The 23,283-nt window shown below is 37.1% G+C and overlaps 1 protein-coding gene across 1 annotated transcript in view; it reads left to right on the top strand.

The window, feature by feature from the left end:
• med13b (mediator complex subunit 13b) overlaps window positions 1-23,283 on the top strand; it is a 64,436-nt gene that overhangs the window by 11,808 nt on the left and 29,345 nt on the right. The window contains exons 4-9 of the mRNA NM_001083838.2: window positions 1,654-1,799; window positions 12,543-12,740; window positions 12,827-13,021; window positions 15,608-15,767; window positions 15,887-15,994; window positions 18,113-18,817. Of these exons, the coding sequence (NP_001077307.2) occupies window positions 1,654-1,799; window positions 12,543-12,740; window positions 12,827-13,021; window positions 15,608-15,767; window positions 15,887-15,994; window positions 18,113-18,817 (1,512 nt within the window). The remainder of the gene's footprint in view (window positions 1-1,653; window positions 1,800-12,542; window positions 12,741-12,826; window positions 13,022-15,607; window positions 15,768-15,886; window positions 15,995-18,112; window positions 18,818-23,283) is intronic.

Below are 23,283 nucleotides of genomic sequence, written 5' to 3'. Positions count from 1 at the left end.
GATTTTTTTAACCACTTTATTTTAATTCACCAACAGTACTAAGGCAAATATTTTTAATAGGCAAAAAATATTTCAACAAAATATCTGACATCTCTTTATAATAAAATAAACAAAATTGTGAAATCGCCACCTTGGCGACATCCTTTTTTATTTTCAATCTCCTCACTGCTGTGTTATTTTCACATGTGTTGTTGTTCTGACCTGAAGTGACAAGCACGAGTGAGTGCTTTCTTTCACTGTTTTCTATAGCGTCTCTTGTAACTAGGGAATCGTTTTCTCAGTGGATGACAAACGGACAAATCATTGCTATCCATGCAAGTTTTTTGAAGAAAAGTAAAAAGCACTCGTGTTTGGATGCACTTTGTTTGTCTGAATTAGTTAACTTGCTGTTATTACTCAAATGTGTATATTCCATTCAAAGTGTGAAGCCGATTGGTTAGTCCTACTTGCAGGAATCGTGGTGCATTTGGAAAAGTTCAGATATTTTTCAACTAAGCGTACCTGAAAAGCCAAGACAGCAGCTAAAATCTCTCTGTAGTTCCTCAGCAACCCTTTGCCTTTTGTCATTGTAAATTAATATTTGCTGCTTCAGTCCAACATCTACATTATCAGGATGATGAAGATGAAACCAGAGTGGATATTTCAGTAAGACAATGATCCAAAAAACAGCTCAGGAAACTCTTAAATGCTATCAGAGAAAGAAAATTTAGCTGTAGAATGGCCCAACCAAGCCCCCGACTTCATCCAATAGAAAATACCAATTAAAAATCAGATTCGATAGACGAGACCCACAGAACCATCAAGATTTTAACACTGTTGAAGAAAAATCACACCTGAGCAATGCATGTGACTTAATTCTCCATATGAGAGACGTCTTTAAGCTGCCATCACCAAAAAAGCCTTTTATATAAGGTATTAACACACTTTAGTAGTTCAGTACATTATCCTTGTGTCATTCCATTGTTACTACACAACTTTTTTTTTCCATTTTTTTTTTCTTTTTTGTCATTTTTTTATGTTTGTATTGTTTAGGTTTTCCCAAATTCTGGTTCAATTCCATGTCAACAGCTCCTTTAGAATATTTTTCCAAGTAAGAAAAACAAGACACAATGAATAATCCCCCCACCTCCCCGTATATAATTTTATTATTATCAAAATCTTTCTTTGTGTGAAAGGGGCTCAATGCTTCTGAAGGAAAAGTGAGTTCAGTAGATGTTTCCCGAAAGTGTGAATTTGATCACTCATCATCAGCATGTTTGGTTACACTGTAACAGCTGTTTACTCTAGCCTGCGGGTCACACTCTCACAGGTGTCGGGTTATTAACTTTGAGAATGCGTGCTACAAAGCAAGTCAAAGTGTGAGGCGTTCATTATGTGTTCAAACGTTTAATCAAGCACTTTTAAAACCCAGAAGTCAAGAGAGATGACTCTGAACTTGTAACAGTATACCCACATATCTAATGTTCTAGTATTTCCTAACCCTTTACTCCTGGTCAAGGTTCAGTCAGTAACTGGGCACTAAGCCTGTAAACACTGCGAAGAGCTCAGCTGTCATCACACCGTTCGCTAAAAGACCTCCAGGACGTGTGCTACTTTCTCCTAAGCTCTAACTTGTGAATAATCCTCCATATGTGTGTATCTCTCTCTCTACAGTGAACACCTGTCCTGCTCCTTCACGTTCTTCGTGCATGGAGACAGTAACGTGTGCACCAGTGTGGAGATTAACCAGCACCAGCCTGTTTACCTGTTGAGTGAGGAGCACCTGACTTTGGCTCAGCAGAGCAGCAGCTCAGTTCAAGGTAGGAGCATTGCTGTACTAGTCATCAAGTCTGTCACATATGCGGTTGGAAGGTCCACCTTCCTCCAGAACTTCAGACATAGGATATTGTGCAGTGTTTAAGTATGCATAAGTTATTGGTGCTTTATTGGTTGACACATTAACAGTGTTTGTGCAAGAAGCTAGAAGTACTTGGATTTTACTGTTTACAATTTCAGTACTTGAAATCAGCAGTTTCTGAAGCACAATTTTTAAAACACACAATCAAATTTTGTTGTTGTTTTACTGGACATTTTAAATGTGTTTAGATTATGTGTCACATTCATTAGATTAAATGTGTTTAGATTTTAGAAGTGTGAGCAGATGCTTGCTTAAAGTTTGATTTCTCAAAAATATGAAATGCCGCAATTATTTTTTAAGTTTTTGGTTATAAATTTTGCTTAAGCACCAAAACCATCATATTAGACTATAAGGCCGTACTCACACTATGTACAGTGGCCTTGAACCTGGGGTCCGTTCTTCGTACATGGATTACTCAGTTAGCTGGATTTGGATATTGACGATTTGACACGATCCAGGATCGTTTCGTTCTTCAAAGCCGATCCGAGAGTTGTTGTCATAGCAACAGTTCTGCTAGGTCAAACCTGATCGGGAGCAGGTTCAATTCATATGAACCGGATTAGATCGGCTTTGTTCAAGCAAAGATAATACAGAAAGTATGTTCCGAATTCTGATATTTTCTTACAGTAGTAGTTATATACACTTGGGAAAATGGTACATGTTTTTTAACTATATATATAAAGTTATATTCATTAATAAAAAAAATAAAGTTATACATATTAATAAAACGTATGCAATCTGCACCCTCGAAATGAAAATACAAAGACTGCCACCTGGGGGTGCAAAGAGAAAACTTATTGATATGAACTTTTTAGATCGCTTTAGTACAAATTGTGTATAATAGAAATGCACAATATGTGACTATTTTAAAGCAATAATACATTTCAGCAGTCATAAACATGTTTTGATAGTTAATATGCCAGTGATTTGATGCTTCACAAAAGTTGCAGACGCCTTTACCAATATGAAAATGCTTTTGTAAACAACCAGTTATTCTTTACAACAATTAAAAAACGGCTACTATAATAAAGAAAATCTTTTCTAAATGTAGAACTAAATACATTTATTTGCATGGAAATACATGATGAATACTCTTAACACATGAAAGTGTAAAGCCTGTAGCTCACAACAAATGTTGAAGGTTATTGCGTGTCATATTTAACAAGCCGTTTACTGCTAATTTGATGTAATTTTGCTCACATGGATAATTGAATATTAATCAGATGATGTCATTACGCTGCTGTGCCGTCAGCCAATCGTTGCATTGCTGATCATGATTTCGAGGATCGATAGATCTGTCCTTCACAACACACGCGGCGATCTCAGGTCAGTTTATCCAGACATTCTAATCTGATTCTTAGATCATTTAAGCAAGGTACGAAGAACGGATCCCAGGCCAAAACACGCTTGTAAAAACACGCCCCTCTCGTCTCCCTTGATGGCCCGCATTCACATTAAATTTGTACCTGGGCATGATTACGTCATCAATTCTGCGCCGTTCAGTAAGCACTCTCGCTCAGCGCAGTGGACATTTGTTTAGTTATATCGTTCGGTATGCAGTGACAAGCAGTCAAATATTTCGCCAAACAGATCTGCCACTTTTGCCGCTCATAAACAATCATAAAGTCCTTGTGCTGCAGGAATTAAGAGGTTGCTGAAGGTGTGCAGCTGTCGTGCATTGAGGGGTTTGCGTTCATTGAACAGTAAGAATGATTAATAAATCCATATGAAACGGTCCCTTATAAGTCACATCTCGCTTTCAGTTTCGGTCTTTGGCGCGATTTGCACTCACACACAAGTGTACCGTTCCAAAGCCCAAGTGAACCTCGCACCATGAGCCCGATTCAGTGCACTCTCACTTCTCAAATGATCCGGGAAACGGGCCTGGGCACGGTTGGGATATGATAGTGCGAGTACACCCTAAGTCTAGTTTTGCCATTTGCAGTTATTTGATCAAAATATATTAAAGTACATAACACATTTTTTTTTATCTAATAGTGGTTCATAATATTCCTGTTTTTACACAATTTTTCATCAAGTAAATGCAACTTCAGTGAGCATACAAGACTAAAACATGAAAAACACCTAATGCTTACTATTAAATAGCAGTTTTCTTTTTGAAATTATTCTGCTGAATTAGATGATTGTTTTATGGCCATTACACACCATGGCTCTTTTCCACTGATTGGTATGGTACATTTCAGTATGCTTTTATGGCCGTTTCCACTGCCAAAGGGTACCAAAAAGTAAACTGTACCATAACACTTTTTGGGTACCCTTTGCAAAGGGTACCTAGCACAACAAAAAGGTACCAAAAGGCAGAGCTAGATGTGCAGCTGATCGCTGTTGGTTTATAGAGATACCTCACTTGCTCATGGACAAGTAGAAGAATTTTTAAACTCACTGCCGAGACATTATACCATTATAATACATACATATAATTATACATATAATATATACATGGAACTTGTCGCCGTCTTGATGTACAGCCACAAAGCCGGAATGAGCAAACTCTGTGGTGTCCTGTTGTTTTAAGAGTCCGTCTAAAAAGCGCAAGTGGTTTTGTCTATATTTGAAATGACAAGCCTCTTGAGCTGATGATAATAACGTGCCCTTGACTATTGAAATGCTTCTGACATTCGATTCTTTCAGAAACGGACAAAAGTGAGTGTGAAGCATGAAAAAACAAAGGAGAAGCCAGAAAAACAAAAGAACAAATGATTCTTTCAGCAATCCAAAACATAAACTAGCTGCCATGTTTAAATTTTCTCATCGCCTTTTGGACTATTATGAACTCAGAATTACTTCCTAACAAGAGGCTACATGTGCTGGTGAAGATTACAGATACAGATCAGAGGTTTCCACTGACTGGGCTATATTTTTTGTTGTTTTTGAACCCAAATAAAGACTAAATGTTTGCTGTGTGTAGTTTTTCTGTAATTGGTAACGTATCGTAGACTAAAGGGCTGTATGAGTTCATATTGGTTGCGTTTATTTATATATTTTATATAATCACAGACGTTACAGTAGGCTATTTTGCATTACTGATCTGCAGTTTCGCCATATCATATAATGTTCATAGAAAGCATTTATGTGTATAAAGCATCGGTTTTGTGAGAACTGCTTCTCATATGATATGTGAACGACCTGTACAGCTTTACTTTAACATTTCCACAAATCACAATGACTGAAACTTTTTGTCGTAGACCATGTACCATTGGCACCCTTTTGGCAGTGGAAACGCAAGCCTGAAGAGGTGACCTGTACCAATGCTATTCCTCTCAGTGGAAACGAGCCAAAAGAGCTTGGTTTGGTATGGTCCACATGTTGCCGTCAGGTTAACATCAGATCTCATTGACTGGTGTGACTGGCTCTTCAACGAATCAGACGTAATGAAGTAACATAGCAAGTAAACAAACCAAGTCAAATTATTTATTTTATTTATGACATTGTCACAACGTTGGTCAAGCTAATTATTTCACATTTCTTGTTTGTAAAAGCTAAATACAATTAAAAAGTTAACATAATTTTTTGTTCTGTTTTTATTTTTTTTTTAAATTTGCAAGAGCCTGGAGGTAATATAGACTTTGCAAATTCAGTTTGCAGACATTTTTAGGTACACACATACATTGTGTGCGTTCTTTGCAGTTTTTTCCTGGCTTTTTAATATTGTCCATATCGATATCGGAATTATATTGTATCGACCGAAATTAAGAAATTTATTTTGATATAAATTTTTGTCATATCGTCCAGCCCTACCTTAAATACAATGCTCTTTCTTAAAGGCTGTGACAAAACCAAACAAACGATGCAAGGAGCCACTTCTGGTGCAGCAGCACTAATCTGAAGTTCCGAGTCTTTCAGCTGATGATTTGGTTCAATAAAATTTCGAATCCACGGCAGTAAAATATCAAAATATCTTATGCTGAGGAATATTATAGAATATAAAAATGCTTTAATATTAACTTCTCCTTTGTGGTTCAAGTGCAAAAGTATGGGTGGTCTTATTGTCTGTGTCCCACTCCCTCTCCACTTATTGGACTGCTGGGTAAAAAGTAACAGGGATTAGACTTAAACTCTCTCAGCTACAAAAATCCTCTACAAAAAGTCACATTAAACAAACTTATAAAACAATACAGTGCATCAATTCATTGTAGGTATTTTGCCAAGATGACCACAAGTTTTACGCAGCATTTACACCTGGTTGAGAGCAGGTGTACATTTTCAGGGTGTCCGCAGGGTCTTAAAACGTATTAAAAGTTAATAAATCAATTATGAGAAAATTAAGGACCTTAAAAAGTATTTAAAAGTCTTAATCCCATTTTTATTAGGTCTTAAATTTTGTTCAACGATGTCCAAATTGTTTGACTCCAAAAAGCTTTGGCGTGTCCAGCCAAGCTTCTTTGTACAAGTGATGTCAAGTAATTTGCAACTAACGCGGGAAGGTGAAGCTCTCCACATATAGCGAAACCGTAGAGCAGGGCTATGCAATTGGCGGCTGGAGGACGTGATAACCGTGAAACCATGATTATCCTTCAGACTATATAATCGTACAACCTAAATCGATAATTGTTGCATCCATAGTTGTTCAAAACATGCAGTTCAAAACATCACATATGTTGTAGAAGAAGCCTACTTAAGCAATTCACTTCTTATGTCCTTTGAAAATACAACATTTGAATGTTTGTAAAAAAAAAATATATATATATATATAAATAATATAATAAAACAATATAATATATAATATATTATATATATATATATATATATATATATATATATATATATATATATATATATATATATATATATATATATATATACACAAATATATACAAATATATACAAAGTTACAATACAAAGTCAAAAATACAACATATGCTCTTGTTTCATCAATCCTGTTGCAAGTCATATCTCTCCGGCCTCTTATTTGGGATGATTTTCATGTTCTGGCCCCCATGACAAACTAATTGAATAGCACTGCCATAGGGCCGAAAATGGGATAATGCAAGTTTGCATACTCCTGGTTAGAGAAAGACGAGTTTAAACAGTGGCTGAAACCTGTTGCATAATTTATTCTCTTAAGGTTTGATTCTTCTGAGATTAACTAAGTTTTGTTGCACAGTTGTGCTCCATTTATTTATTTAACTACAACTGTTTATTAGCAACTGTTTATTGAGTTAAGATTTGAAACTAATTAGAACTTGAAGTGACGACGATGTCTTATAATATTCCGAGAAGGTCTTTAAAAAGTTTTAAGAAGGTATTGAAGTTTCCTTTAGGATTTCTGCATATACCCTGATTATTTTGTACCAACTAACATTTAGAAAATGTAGGTGAATAAAATGTACATAAGAACAGCTTTTATAATAATTTACACAATTTGTTCTGTCCTAGTTTCATGAATGACCCAATGATAGTAGACTTGAGAGGGAATTTTTACGCTTGAACTTTGAAACTGAAAAGCTGACAAGCCTTCCTTTTTGTTTAGCTGTCTTTTTTTGTGGTTTGTTGTCACTTCAGCAGTCAGACTAGCGGCAAACACATGTTTTCTCCTCCGAGCTTAAGGGTGCTGTAATGGAAGACGTACATCATGTTAACACCTCTGAGACGCTGCTTCTCTTGTGGTAGTCATTATCTCAATGTAGCTCCACTGTGGCCCTGATGAGGTGTTTTCCAGATTCAGTTCTTCTCCTGCTTTCAGCTTTGTTACATCACCACCACCTCTCCCTCCAGGGTGCTGAGTTCACAAGCTTGTGACTTGTATTAGCCCTTGGAACAGTGTGTTTTATCCTGAACAAGATGCATCTGTGTTTCTCTTCAACCTGTTCTCCTATGGCTGATGTACGTCGGTTCTTAATCCACCTTTGGAAATGATGTCCCTTAATAGGAATTAAGCTCTGCCGTGTTGATTGCATGCTGTCAAAAACGTCGTACCTCAATTTGTGCAAGGCTTAAAATGCCTGTTTCAGATTTGATCTTCTATGTATTGTATAATGTAGCTACTTGTGGAAGTAAAAGGCTTTTAAAGTATTGAAGATCAAAGTGCATGATAAATGGACTCTCGCAAAAGAAAGAACTGACTCTGAATTGCCTAAAATGAGTCATCAGTAATTCCAGATTTCTTACAAACCTATGTAGGTTTGTAATGTATTTGCATCATTCCCTTCTATAGTCTTTATTGGCTCTAACACTAATCGCTGTAATAGTGGTAAAGCATTAACATGTTGACTACAAAAACTATTTCCACTTTAATTAGGACTTGGGTTCTAATGGCCTGTTTTCACTAAGTGGTACAGTACGGTTCAGTATGGGTCACCTTTATCAAGCAGCATTTCCACTGCCAAAAGAGTATCAATAGTACGTGGTGTATGACAAAGTTTCAGTCAATGTCATTGTCGTTTGTAAGTCAAAGTAAGCTGTACGGGTCATTCACAGATCATATGAGAAGCACTTCTCACTAAAAAGATGCTTTATACACAAATACTGGTGTATAAATGTTTATTACTAACCTTTCTATGAACATGATTTAATCATAACTGCAAATCAATGACCGGGTGAAATAGCCTACTGTAATGTCTGCAATTATATAAAATGAATAAATAAATGCAACCGATATGAACTCATACAGACCCAATATGTTACCAGTTACAGAAAACTACACACAACATACATTTATTCCTTAGTTCAAAAACAACATGCAACATATTTCCCAGTCAGTGCGAACCTTTTATCTGTGTATTTTATCTTCACCAGCACATGTAGCCTCTTGTTGGAAAGTAATTCTCTCATTCTGAATTCATAATAGTCGAACAGGTGATGATAATAGTTAAACATGGCAGTTTTTTTATGGTTTAGGTTGCTGAAAGAATCATTTGCTTCTTTGTTTTTTCGGGTTTCTCCTTTGCTTTTTCTTGCTTCACTCTTGCGTTTGTCCGTTTCTGAAAGGATCGAATGTCAGAAGCACAAAAAAAAAAAAAAACACGCACATTGTTATCATGAGCTTAAAGTTTGTTATTTCAAATATAGACGTGCTGTGAGCACATGCGAGAAAGCAAAACCACTTGCGCTTTTGATGCCCTTGTAAACAACTTCCGGGCACAGGGTAGATTCCAATCACAACACATTTGGCCATCTGACCAGTCAGAGTAGAGCAGGCTTTTGGAAAGCTGGGCATAATTTTTTATTAAATAAACCTTTTCAGCCACTGTAAAAAATAGCTGATGCATTAGTGTATGTTATGGTAATTGGTTTCAATAAATTTAAGATGAAAAAAAAATTCTTGAGTGTATAACAACAAAAATGAACAAAATATACTTTAAGATAGCATAATATATGGACTTTGACTGGTATATGAACTGCAATATTTGTTGTTGCCAGATTGATTGTGACAAGCTTGTTGGTGCCGCATTATAAACTACTAACAGGCAATGGTGTAAAGTTACAAATACTCAAATGACTGTAATCGAGTAGTTTTTCTTTTTCTTTGTGCTGTATCTGTACTTTTTTTGCCACAGTTTTTCTTGAACCTGCAGCCACTACTTTATTTTTTCTTGACTACACGAATTGGCTCAGTAGAAATGCCTGTCATAGAAAGTAAATGGCATCATTCTGAACAATTTCAAGACATAAGCACTTTATAAATGCAGCAAACCATTTGGAAGCATTAAAAGTGTTCAAGATTTCCAAAATCTTAACACCCATTTACCCAGAGACTGTTTAGACTGCATGACACTGATGAAAAGATGAAGGATGTTTACTGTATAATGACAGAATCGCCAAATGGCCTTAAACAATAACTAAATGCACTACAGAATGTTCTGTTTACACACATGCACAAATTGCATATAAACGCATCAGCGTTTCACAGCGTAATACTCACTACTTTTAAAAGGGCTAATTTTTACTTACATTTTGAGTAATATTTACAACAAATATTTACTTATACTCAACTTGCACTACATTTTTAGGCAAAGGTTTGGTACTTTTTACATGAAGATGATTTTTCAGTACTTTTTTCGCCCCTGCTAACAGTGATGGATTGCTTGCTTGCTTGATAAATAAATAAATAAATAAATAAATAAAATAATTTGTGTGTGTGTGTGTGTATATATATATATATATATATATATATATATATATATATATATATATATATATATATATATATATATATATATATATATATATATATATATATATATATTATGTATGTATATGTATGTATGTATATTCCATTTATATTTATTTTATTCCAGTTGTTTTCACTGTAGTGGCTGAAGATTGGCTTTGGCAGAGCTCTTTCACAGGGCTTGTGCTCAGTTGTCTGGCATGTGTTAGTTCATTAAACATCTCCTTGAGGGCAGTCTGATGCTTATGTTTGACTCTTGTATGTTTCTGCAAAAGCAATAATGTTCGATGTCAAATGTACTCATTCTTCTTATCCTCTCATATTTTATTGTCTTCATACCGGGGCCAAATATCCTTTCATGTAATCCTTATTCACATGAAAATATAGTATACTGTAATGGCATTGTCTCCTACAGTAAGCTAAATCTAATTAGCATGTTGTAAATGTATATAAACTCTTGTTGTAGATATTTTGATTACTCATACATACCCAAGTTGAGACATGCCAGGTTTTTTTTCTGTTTGGCCAGTGTTTCTCATTTGTGTTGAAGTGTCATGAAAAACTCCCTGTTTGAGCGCAGGCCAGATCTCAGTGCTGTTTTGAATAGCATGTAATTGTAGGTGTGGAAAGCTGCAGAAGTTGTAGGAGTGGAGATAATGCAATGTTTGTGCTTCAGTCGGTTTCATTTTGTCTTGTTTAGTCATCAGACCTGCACTCTTCTACTCGCACGTGTAAATATATTGCAGAAATGCTTGCAGTTACCTAAAATTTCATTACTTTTCATATGTTTAAGAAGGCTAGTTAGAAATGTTTTATATCAGAGATGCCATGAAGGGCCCAAAACCAAATATCAAATTGCATAAAATTTGTCATTGGTAATTTCCTAATTTATATTTTATAATATTATTAATAAACAGAAAACATTACTTTAAATTATATCATCTAATGCAGTTTAACTTTAAATTTGAACTTAATGCAATAAAAAACAATCACACTTATATCACAGTGGAGTTCAATGTTGAATACACTAGTTAAGCAGAATCTGCATTTGCCTTGTGCGAACGTGGCTTCTGAACTCGGGTGCACACCCGTGAACGGTACCGGAGTACTCCTGAAAGAGGATGTCTGGGGTATGGTTCATGCAATCTCTGGTCCGGTTCACTTCTGGTATTAATGCAAGTGTACAAAATAGTGTAAGTGAACCGCCAACTGTACAACTTTATTTTTCATAATGTTCATTTGTGTGTGTAAGTCTGCATGTCACCTTCTTTGGTGACAAGCGGGACTGGCCCAGTGCAAACAGTGATAATATCTGCTGGTCTCCACCAAAAACTACTTCTGCAGACATCAAGTGTTGTTCTGAACGTTTTTAATATTTTTATGCAGCACATAGACGCAAGTGGTTCACTGTTTTGGTAACAAAACAAAACCAAAAGATTCAGTAAAAGCAGAATGACTGGTGTGGAGAGTGTATGCGTACGTCTCCATTTTGGTGCTTTTGAGGTTCAGAAGGAAAAAAGACTCTGTGAACACAAACCAGCTGAAAAGGTGGCAAGGGGGGACAATCGAACTTTGGTTTGGTCCAGGCAGTTGAACCAAGTGTAAAAAGCACCCTGAGATGGCAATCTTTAAACCATCTCCATCATTCTCCCTCTCTTTTTAGATGCAACGACAGGCCAAATCAAAGGTTACCATGGGCCATCTTTGACCCGTTGGCCCTATTTTAAGCATCTCTATTTTATATGAACATGTATTCATCAAGGATGCATTCAACTGCATAAAAGTAACTGTAAATTCATTTATAATGTTGCAAAGTTTTTTTTATTATTCTTTTTTTCTTTTGAACTTTCTCATCATCCAAGAAATCTTAAAAAAAAGAACAGAGCAGTGAAAGTGTTTTCAAAATTGATCATAAAATATAAACAATAGAAATTGTTCATTGAGCCGTGAATCTGCATGATTTGTGAAGAATCATGTGACATTAAAGACTGGAGTATCTGCTGCTGAAATTTAGGCTTGCTATTATAGAAAGAAATTACATTTTGAAATGTATTAAAATACAAAATGGTCATTATAAATTATTTTAGCGCTAAAAAGCATAGTTCTTTCTTGCATTAAAACTGTCCAGTTAAAATCCAAACATTTTAAACAAGGCAAAGATAAATATCCATCCATTTGCATTTTAAATTGTGCATCAAACATTTGCTAGCATTTATTAACATTAGAACTTTTTTTTTAAATCATACGATTTCCTAAATATAATCCCAACATCCATTAGCTTTCAAAAACATTTCATAACCCATTATTAAATCTATTTTTTTACTGATTTTCTATTTTATGATCTAACATGAACTTGTGCAACTCTGAAATACAGATAGATCATTTGACTGTCATTTTATGGTTACTTTTGTGGCTCTAAGCATTGTCCTCATGTTTCCACAAAGAGAACTGAGACTTTACCAGGAAGTATCATTCTTGCAATTACACTGCAGTATTTGCTATATTTTCCTACAGTCATCCTCTCTCCGTATGGTCTGAGCGGGACTCTGACGGGCCAGTCCTTCAAGCTCTCGGATCCACCAACCCAGAAGCTAATCGAGGAATGGAAGCAGTTTTATCCCATCGGCCCCAACACCAAAGAGGTCACAGACGACAAGATGGATGACCTCGACTGGGAGGACGATTCCTTAGCCGCCGTTGAAGTCGTTGTCGGTAAGACAGATATTCAGCTTTATGTATTGTGATTTCATGGTCGCCTCGAGTGATTTGGAGTGCGAGTAATAATTAATGTGATGCAGCTGGTGTGAGGATGGTGTACCCAGCCAGCCTGGTGCTGGTGGCCCAGTCAGACATCCCGCTGGTGGCTACAGTGAGCTCTTCCTCCTCCTCGGGCTCTTATGCTGGAGCTCCGCATAATCAGCTGGTCCATGGAGACACTGGCATCTCTTCAGTCACGCTGACTCCTCCCACTTCACCTGAAGAGGCACAAGCAGGTACCATTACTACTGTCTAAATTATTTCAAATGCTGTCATTCGTTAAGAATAATTAAAGTAGTGTATATGGGCTTGACTTCATTTGGGTTATATTTAATCCCTGCTTATATGATTTTACTACAGCATAGAGTTTCATACAGAGGAATTCTGAAAATTATACAAGTAATTTATATTTTATTATAGATGTTATGTAACTATTGTAAGTACTAAGGGTGTCACGATTTCGATTTTTAATCGAAATCGATCAAAATTTATGCTCAATTTCGATTATCGAATCACAAAATAAAATCGTCGATACTGCCACACCCCCATGTCACGTCAGCTTGGCTTGCCAAGCGGGAAAAAAACAGGCTTGTTGAAGTGCTTGTTAAACGGCAGACGCAGGAGACCCGTCGACAGAACTTAAACCCTCTCCTCTGTGTAAGCATTTTGTCGTGTTGTCGACAAAAAAAACCCCCACAGTTTTGCAAGCTCTGCTATTTACGTATTACGTATGGTTCGTCCGATAGACAACACCGGCATCGCGATCCTCCGCCCACCCCCGTTGCAAATCCACTCACGAAAAGTACACACTCAGGCCCTGTTTATACTGTCTTTGTTTTTAAATGGCATTTTAGAACGACAGTGATTTGACATCCACAGTGGCGTGTAGCATTTCTGAGCAGCCCTCCTTCCTCTCTACCTCTGAAAATGCACATCACGTGACCACAAAGACACAGACGCACTCACAGCCATGCGCTCGAGACAGCAGGTCCAGGCAGTCAGAGGACTGCTTCAATCTTTCACTTACTTGTACTTAGTCATTTTAGCGAACACCTCAGATACTGTTGGCTGGTTCCTGTCGGTTGAGCGTCTTTTATTTTACCGACGCCATTATAACGACACAGATCACTGCCTATTCACGAGTCCCGCAGAAAAAGTGATTGACAAGTGGTAATTATGTGTGTATCTTGCCTTTATTCATTTACTGTATGATTTGTTTATGGGTAAAACAAAGACCATACAGGTCAGGTAGTTTAAACGGTAGGCTACAAATAATTAATTGGTCATTAATTAATTAATTATTCATAATCGAAAATCGAATCGAATCGTGCCTTTAGAATTGAAAATGTAATCAAATCGAGGATTTGGAGGGTAGTGACACCCTTAGCACGTTCTAGACATGCACGCGCTCTTTCCAGCAATCTTTCTCCCGCATTCACACAGCGCATTAAGCGCTTTTGATTAAGACAACACTCTGTTTAAAAGTCTACAGCGATTTTTGATTAATTAGATTAAGGTCATAATCGTACCAAACAGAAATTGAATTCAAATGTGGAGTATGACAATTTTAGTTGCATTATTGAAATGCAGTACAGAAATGTGTACACCTTAATCAAACTATTAACATTGTGTAGGATTTTTGCTGTATTTTGAGACAGGATATTCCATACGAAGCTGGTTGACACTATTCTCTGCACCTACTGAGTCAGAGAAGGACCACAGACAACTGCATTGTGAAATGCTGAGGTTTTTGTTCCATTCAGCGTGCGATATCACATTTCATTAAAATAAATCTTCCTTTCAGCAGTTCATAGTTGCATACAATATCTCGTTTGTCACGGGAGGCATAAATGAAATGTTCCTCATTGAAAGTGAAAGTGCCAAAGTGCAGTTAAAGTTGTCAAATTAAAAATGAAACACCTGAAATTGCATAAATTGTGGAGAGTATGGTGACGCAGTAACAATAACCGAATTATGTGCTGTAACATGTAAAATATGTTGTATTTTATTATTTAAAATATATTGTATTGAAAAATAATTGTTTCTTTGGTGCACCGTGATGCAGACACGTACAATTCGGTAACGGTTCAGTAATAGATCCAAACAGGTTATTACATACGAATGTCATTTCGATATGTCGCAGTAGAATACAACGGCAATACAACGGCAAGGTGAGCGCAAGTAGTTAAAAAGCAGAAACTCGGTTTACTGCGTGTTTGCTGGACAGTCATTCAATCCCCTATTGTGCTGTTGTGAAGAAAATGAAAGTAACCTCCATTTCTCTCTCTCAATCAGTGTGGCCCATTTAACCTGCTGGCATGGTGTTTTGACTCCTCTCAGCTGTTATAGCAATACTTGTGGTTTCAGACACAAGCGTGTCTGCAAATCGAGTTTTCTTCACTGCGTCTATCATCGATCAGCTGTCATCACCACGTTTGTTTATCACTGTCACTTATTGATGAACAGCACCAGCGCATTAGAGCCAATCGCAGCCCTTTCTGTCAAGCGTGTGACCAATCATAGGCGTTTAACAGCTCGCTTGACAACCCCTAAAAAGCAAACGGGATAACATTTACGTTTGCTTAAAATAATAATTTAAAATAATAATTAATATTACATATATTAATACACAATATTGTTGTTATTATTATTCATTCATTTCATTTTTTTCTATTAATGTTTTAATAGATGAATTATGTTCTATGATAAATTATGTATAACAAGACCAGTACAATCAACAGCACTTGCTCATTCTAAGTTGCTGTCAAAACCATTAGTTATGTAATGTCTTGTATGTTTTTTTTTTCTTTCCCTTGTTGCAGTCTCTCAGCCTGCCCAGAAGTGGGTAAAGCTCTCAGCAATGTCAGGCGTCTTTAGTGTGGACAGCAGCAGCCATCACGGAGGAAAGATCCCCCGCCGGCTAGCCAGTCAAATGGTGGAGCGAGTCTGGCAGGAGTGCAATATTAACCGAGCACAGAACAAGTAAGAATGTAAAATCTACATCATGACTGATTAGCCAGAGCAAATAACCTGGCAGTGAGAAATGGATTGAGTAAGAACAAAGCAAGTTCAGGCATTCGCTTTGATTTGTTTTTGTGCAGGAGAAAGTTTTCGACTATGTCTAATGGAGTTTGCGAGGAAGAAACCGACAAAGCTTCTGTTTGGGACTTTGTGGAGTCGTCTCAAAGGTCACAGTGCAGCTGCTCAAGGTATGCTCACAGGCTTCACTTTTGCAACAAAAAAGTATTTTTATTTAATAGAGACATAATTTTCATTCTACCTTGGCTTCAATGATTATTTCATCAATAGAAACCTGCCTAAAACAGAAACTATATTTAGTTCATTTAGTATATTTAGTATGCTGTGTGTGTGTTTTTGTGCTAGTCCTTGTTGGCTGTTCAGGCCTCTCATTGATAAATCAATGGTATTGTAATGTTCAGTTGGTGGTAGGCCTGTCACAATATCTATATTTTAGTGTTTGATATATTGCATCAAAATATATTGCGATAAAATATATTTTTTTTGTCTTTTTAAGACCATTTTAGGCAACTCTTTTTATAATGCTAAAATGACAATATAAGATAATGCAAGTACAATCTTCAAAAGAACATGTAATATTTAATTCTTAAGAATATTTCATTTAATTATAATAATTTTACCAACTTAATTATTAAGTGTTGGAATCAGAATATGAAAGACTTATCATGAATAAATAATAATAAATGTTAACAAAAAAATGCAAGATAACAGATCTGGTAGCAGATATCACAGCCTCTATGTTCAGTTGTCAGACACCCACATAAAAATATACTAAAGTAATTTATGGTAAATACTATAGTGTGTTTTTTAACCATACCGACACCTCCAATATAGATAAGAGATAGAATTTCTAGAATTAGTTTTTATGTATAGGCGATATATATTGTATCATCAAAAAATGTTGAGGTCATTCCTTACCATGTTTTGTAGTCAATGCATGGATTATTGTGACAGACCTAGTAGGTGGTGGCAAATCCATGTCTTTAAATCATTAATTGAAATGATTTGTACAAAATATCTTATTTATATAAATATAAAGCAGCACTTTCTTTATGAATGGACTGTTGAATCTTTAGCCCACTTGAATAATTCAAAATCAGATTCATTCATGTTTGAAACTCTGCAATGTTCTCTTCCCACTCTCTTAGGAACATTTTATTTAGGCTAAACAGAAAAAACAGATGCTAAATATTACCTTATTGAACAGTTGTATAAAATCAGCATCCCATTTTCATTAAAGCTTACATGTTACAAAATGTCACTCATGATATATATAACGTCTTAAAATACTTTTTTAAAAGTATAATTCATTAAAAATTGTCTATTTCTAACTACATTTTAAGATGTTTTATCATTGCAGAGAAAAATGATGTACTCGATGTTTTTTTGCTCATTGCTTTGCAAAGTGATTGACATACATCATAGTGTCATTTTTCACGTAGTTAAAACTGCTCTTATGTTAGTATCAAAGTCAATAGTTAGTGCATTCACAGGCTTTCTAATAATTCTGTCAATTGGTTAATTTTTTCTTTTTAAAAACACATTTACATTAGAGCTGCATGGTGGCTACTTTGACTCATTCTCATACAAAGGTAGTCTTAACGCCAGGAGAAATTTATCGCTCTCTCTTGGAAGCACTTGCTGTTTCTCAATATGAGTCCTTAAGCGGTCTTGTATCCAAACGTCAATATCAACTGGTTCATTTCTTATCTCAAAAACTCAAGTACAGAGGATGCATGTTTAAATCTGTATGTGCTAACCTAACTGAAATTATTGGGCTTCAAGCACAAGCTGCTATGGCAAAAATGATGTCAACTGACACTGTATTTACAATCTACTGTAGAGTATTTACGAGGAGATCTCAGAACTGTATTCACTGAAGCAATAAAATGAATCCCATATATTGCTTCAGCGTTTTGTTGTTTGTGATGAGCAAGTGATGAGTAAGTCACTCATCAGAGCCCAACATAAATACCTTTGATTGGACACTGCATTCATAAGATCAATAAAAACATGTGCTTGACACTATTTATTTTTACATTTAATTTTATTATCATGACTGCACTTGTAATTTATTTGAATTATTCATTTCCTCCTCATTATTTTGGACTCTAGAGCAAAAGCTAACATAATGCAAATTAGTTTTAAACCCAAACATTAAAGACTCATTTTACACATTACATGAAAGTTAAAATCCCCAAAAAAGGATAACAGAGACACTCAAACTAAAACGTGTGAACGAATAAATGCTGGTTGATAACATTTCTATCTTTCATTTTTCATTCCAGGCTTAAAAACCAGAAACAGCGGGCATGTAGCACCCCAGGGCATCCTCCATCTGCTGGCCAGCCTCCTCAGCCCTCTACCAAACACAAGATGGCGGAGAAGCTGGAGAAGGGGGACAAGCAGCAGAAAAGGCCGCTGACGCCCTTCCACCACCGCAGCTCTCTGTGTGAAGAACAACCCAGCTTGGAGCAGGGAGAGAGCGTTCACCGACTGTGTCTGCAGGGTCATGAGGACAGCAGGTATCCCAGCCTCCACCACGCAGACGTCACCTCCAGCAAGACGCCAATGCTCCACAGCTCTGCGGATGAGATGGCAGGCTCCCCTCAGCCGCCACCGCTCAGCCCGCACCCCTGTGAACGTATGGAGGAACCAGCCGATGGCATGAAGAGTTCATCCTCACCCCTGCACCAACACTTTTACCCTCCTTCCTCTGAGCCCTGCCTGGAGCCCCAGAAACCCCCAGATGAATCCACATTAGACCCATTGCCCTTACCATGCCCACCTCCATACCCAGAGACACTAGAGGCCACCATATACGTGGGCTCAGCCATAAACCCCAATGAAGATACGACACATAACCCCTGGAAGTACTTTAGGGTGCCTGGTGGGAGGAATTCAGATTTCCACACACCTCATCTTCCTGTGGTTGCGCACTTTGAGGATGGGAACAGGACTGGAGGGCAGGATGGCATTGTGTCCATTACTGAGTAAGTTTATATACTAATAATAACATAAAATACAAGGTGGCCTTAGGGTGCACTCGCACTATGCTATCCGAACCGTGCCAAGGCTCATTTGCCGGTTCGTTTGAGAAATGTGAGTGCTCTTAATCGGGCTCAGGCGCTGTTCAGTTGGTCGGCCCTGGCCTGATTGGAAGAAGTGTGCCGAGCATGGTTCGGTTAGGCTTTTGTTACGCTTGTAGTGTGAGTGCAAATCGCTCCTGAGCTAGAAACTGTAAACACGACGTCACTTTTAAGGGGCCGTTTCACATGGGCTTATTAATCACTCTTAATTTTCAATGAACGCAAACTGTTGTAGTTTAGTAAAAATGCACACCCTTCACTGCACGACAACTGCACTTTCAGCAAACCTTTAATACATGCAGCACGAGGACTTTTATGATTATTTATGAGTGTCAAAAGTGGTGGATCTGTTCAGTAAAATAATTTGACTGCATCTCGCTGCATATCAAACGACTAAAAATAATACAAAACGATATAACTGAAGCAATGTCCACTGTGCTGAGCTAGAGCACTTCTCTCTGTTAAACTGAACAGCACATTGTCGATGACACAATCGAGCTCAGGCTTGGATGCAATGTGAATGCCGGCTGTCAGGGGAGAGGGTAAGGGCACAACAGCGCTTTGGTGTGTTTATTTAAGTCAACCGTGCCTATTGAGAGTATGGCCTTAACTACAGGGGTGATAGCGTTCCGGCACCACGCCGGATTTCCGGCGTACGTGGGTGCGGGGGAAAAAAAATCAGGTTCACGGATATTGATCTGTCATTTCTCTAGATTCACAGAATTCACTCACTGCTGAAAGCGCCAGATTGGTTTTTATTAAGTGCCATTTTATGTGCTCGTGAATCATCTTTTGAGTGTAGACGCCATGTAAATAAAAGATTAATTGTGTAATTTAGAGAGCTTTATAAATCATAACGGATCTTTGTGAGATCTCTATGAACTAAGATTAGTGACGCTTTTTAGTGATAATAAGAGGAGCGTGCTTTGCACTTTCCAGGCTATAATCCATTCAGAATTTGTATGAAACTTTCGTTTTCGGCACATATACGCTGATATGTTTTGGGAATGACAGCTGCATATTTACGCTGGGTTTATTCTCGAAATAACGGTGAAGCAATAGACGGGACAAAAATATATTTCCCCCTTCTCCTTAAACAACTTAGTGTTTCAGCTATGAAATAGTTCAGTTTTGTATGTAGCCTAATGGCAAAGTGTTTATATTTAGCTTCGTTTTTTATTCAGCTTATTTAGAAAAACGTTTGGAGCATTTTTTATTCGTTAAAAATAAGTTTTTTTGTAACGAACAGCGCCCAGCGGAAGACCATCATTGTCTGTTTGATCAGTTTGCCTTCTCAGATAATCACGACTTGCCTAAAATAAAAGATATAAAACAATTCAAGTATAAAACAATGGTAGCTTAAACGTTAAACAATGTGTGCTATTAGGCGCATAGTTTGCTTATAAAAAGCTTGCAGGACATCGAGGCGCCAGAGCAATCACTTGCATTTTTTCAGTGGGAGCAATTTAAAGTTATCCGTCATTTTTGCTCACAAAGTACGAGTAATACATCAAAAAACGTTACAGCGTTTTTATAAAATAAAGAAAACCAAAATTATGCGCTTTCTGTCGTCTGGTTTTTGAGGAGCGCTTAACAAAATGAAGCAAAATGTATATGCCTCACAGACATAATAAATATATTTATAGAAAGCTTTAAATTATTACTTAACGAAATAAAACAAATCGAAAACAAAAAAAAACTTCTTCATGTAATCCGTAAAGATGAATTTCTAAAGGCGAGTCCAAGAGGAGATTGCCAGTCAGGATCTTTGCGACACTGACTCAGAATAAGTTTATTAATAATTAATTAAGATATGTCCTTACTCTTTCCTCGACACATTCATTGTTATTTGTTTTTGCCGGTGCTTGGGGCGAGTTTTAGCTTATTGTGTGCGCTTGAACGCGGATTAGTAGCAGTTTTAACATGGAGTGACACGACATCTGACGTACAAATGACACTGGCACATGCCACTGAGTGTAGTGACACTTCCGGTGGCACGTCCGGTTTTCCACTGTCATGTGTCACTCGCTAGTGGCATGTGTAGTGACCTGTGTCACTCAGAGTGTCGCGCTGCATGTCACTGCAGTGACATCGACACCCGGCGAAGCTTATGACATTAATTAACACGAGCGAAACCATATTTAATCATTACGCGACTTTTAACCTAATTTATCGCGTCGCAAGTTAGTTTATTTGCTGAGCTACTCCACGATGTTTTAATTTAAACGCATTTATTTTATGTATTCGTAGTCATACTTCCGTACGTAATATAGTCATTTGACAGTACATGTCAGTCAAATTTATTGTGGCATGCTTATGTATGGGAGGGGTTACACTTATCTGTTGTACTGTATATTATTGCATCCTGGCAGTTCCTTTGTTCCCTACAATATGGACTTCTCTATGTTTTTAATTCATTCATTTATTTTATTATTTAACTTATTTTCATTTTAAGGTATTTTAAATAATATCCTTTAAAAAGTTATAATAAAATGCATGTTGAAAACTCATAACATATATGCATGTAAGAGAACAGGTGTCATTTGCCTAATGATTTTTAAATATTAAAGCGAAGAGACTTATAAGATTAATGTGCTTATAACGTGCTTATACTGACACCTACTGGCACATGTCACAAGATCACTGACACTGACATGTGTCACTGACATTACTGGCATGTGTCTAAAAAGAGCCACTTGACAATAATGATGATCAGGGTTACACATAGGCTGTTAATATATTTGGGCCCAGGGGCCCACAAGTTATGTGTTAAAAGTGCGTTGCATACATAGTACCCCCACCCCTACTCACCTTAGGGGCAAGGAAAAAAAGTTCAGGCTCAGGAATTTTTTCCACTATCAGCCCTGTAACTACTATGTACTTCATAAGCCGCATTTCCACTGTTATGCCTAAAGCAAGCGGGCCAGGGCCAGTTGCGTTTCCACAGTCACTCCTGGGTTCTGATCGCAAAAACATGGCTTCCTCGAGGCCAGCAGCCAGCCATTTTCGGCCCACTGAACACCTTGGGCAAAGCGAGCCAGCTGGGGCTTCAGGGTGGAGTGAAAGCAGAGGCAGAGTTTGCCGGAGTAGAGTCTGGTGTGCCACCATTACACTATTTTTCTGATCCCGCTCAAGAACATGTGGCAAAAATGAAATGTATATAAACATAAATAAAAAATATATATATAGCTGGTCAGATTTAGATATTCCATAACACACTTTATTGGCTAGGTTTAAGATCGCTCTTATGGTTCCTTATTTAAAATAATATTTTAAGTAGTTTTCATTTAATAAGTGATATTTCTTTGCTTTGTCCTCTTTGATGTTTCAATAACACACAATAATCTTTACACCTCATTAAAGACAAAGCAGCCAGTAACTTCCAGTTTGTGCATGAAACGTGCATGTTTATATGCATGTATGTGTGTGGGAGACGGGGCGAAATAGCGCTCACTTCACAGCTCTGTCGATGCCGCGAGCAGCTGGATTTTTTCTTTGTTCGTTTGGAAATAATACAAAATATGAATACAGAAAGACATAAAATTTGACAAATTCACATATTCAGTGTCACATGTCTAGATAAAATAGCCTAATTGAAATCATTTAAATAATGACAAATGTGCTTTGGTTTTTTCCATTTTAATCGCTTCGTGATGATGTGATGATGTGCTTTATCTACCTGATTCTGATTTGATTTTCTTCTTCCCACTCAACTGGGCGGGTTGTGTGACGTTTGATTCGGTGGGTGTTCTGGGGTGGAGTTTGCGTGCTGCGCTGTCAGCTATTGGCCTGAGAGAGGAAACGTGACATGATTTCTGCCTCACTGTTTAAGCTCCTGGGCTAATGGCCTTGCCCGGCCCGATTTAAAAACCATGGCTCTCACCGGCCTGACAGTGGAAATGCGGCTATAGTTTACTATGTGTTCATAATGCATTGCAGAACACTTCTGGTGGAATGTGGGTATGGGTTAGGGACAGGTTTGGTGATATGGGTAGGTCTAAGGGTGGTGTAAGGAATGGACAACAGTGTATTTACAAATGTAATTACAGAAATTAATTACAGATGCATTTACATGCAGGTATTTAATCAATCATAAGTACAATGTTAAAATGTGTATTCACGCATTAAGTATTTTGTAGCTTAATTTTAGCGTAATTACAATGTAGTCAAGGCCTCCTAATGTAAAGTGGGACCAGAACACTTTTTTTGTGTAATAGATTTAAAAATAAATTAAGTCCTTTTCTTTGGCTTAATAGAGCTGAACTCCAACAATTTTTATTTGGCATGATTGGTACTGAATTTCAAGTACATCGGTTGAAAGCCTTTTCAAAACATGGCCTCGCCTGTGTGAAAAAGTTATTTGTTTTATA

Source organism: Danio rerio, chromosome 15 (genome assembly GCF_049306965.1).
Source record: "Danio rerio strain Tuebingen ecotype United States chromosome 15, GRCz12tu, whole genome shotgun sequence".
Classification (NCBI taxonomy): domain Eukaryota; kingdom Metazoa; phylum Chordata; class Actinopteri; order Cypriniformes; family Danionidae; genus Danio; species Danio rerio.
This window is presented reverse-complemented; position numbering and strand designations above follow the sequence as displayed.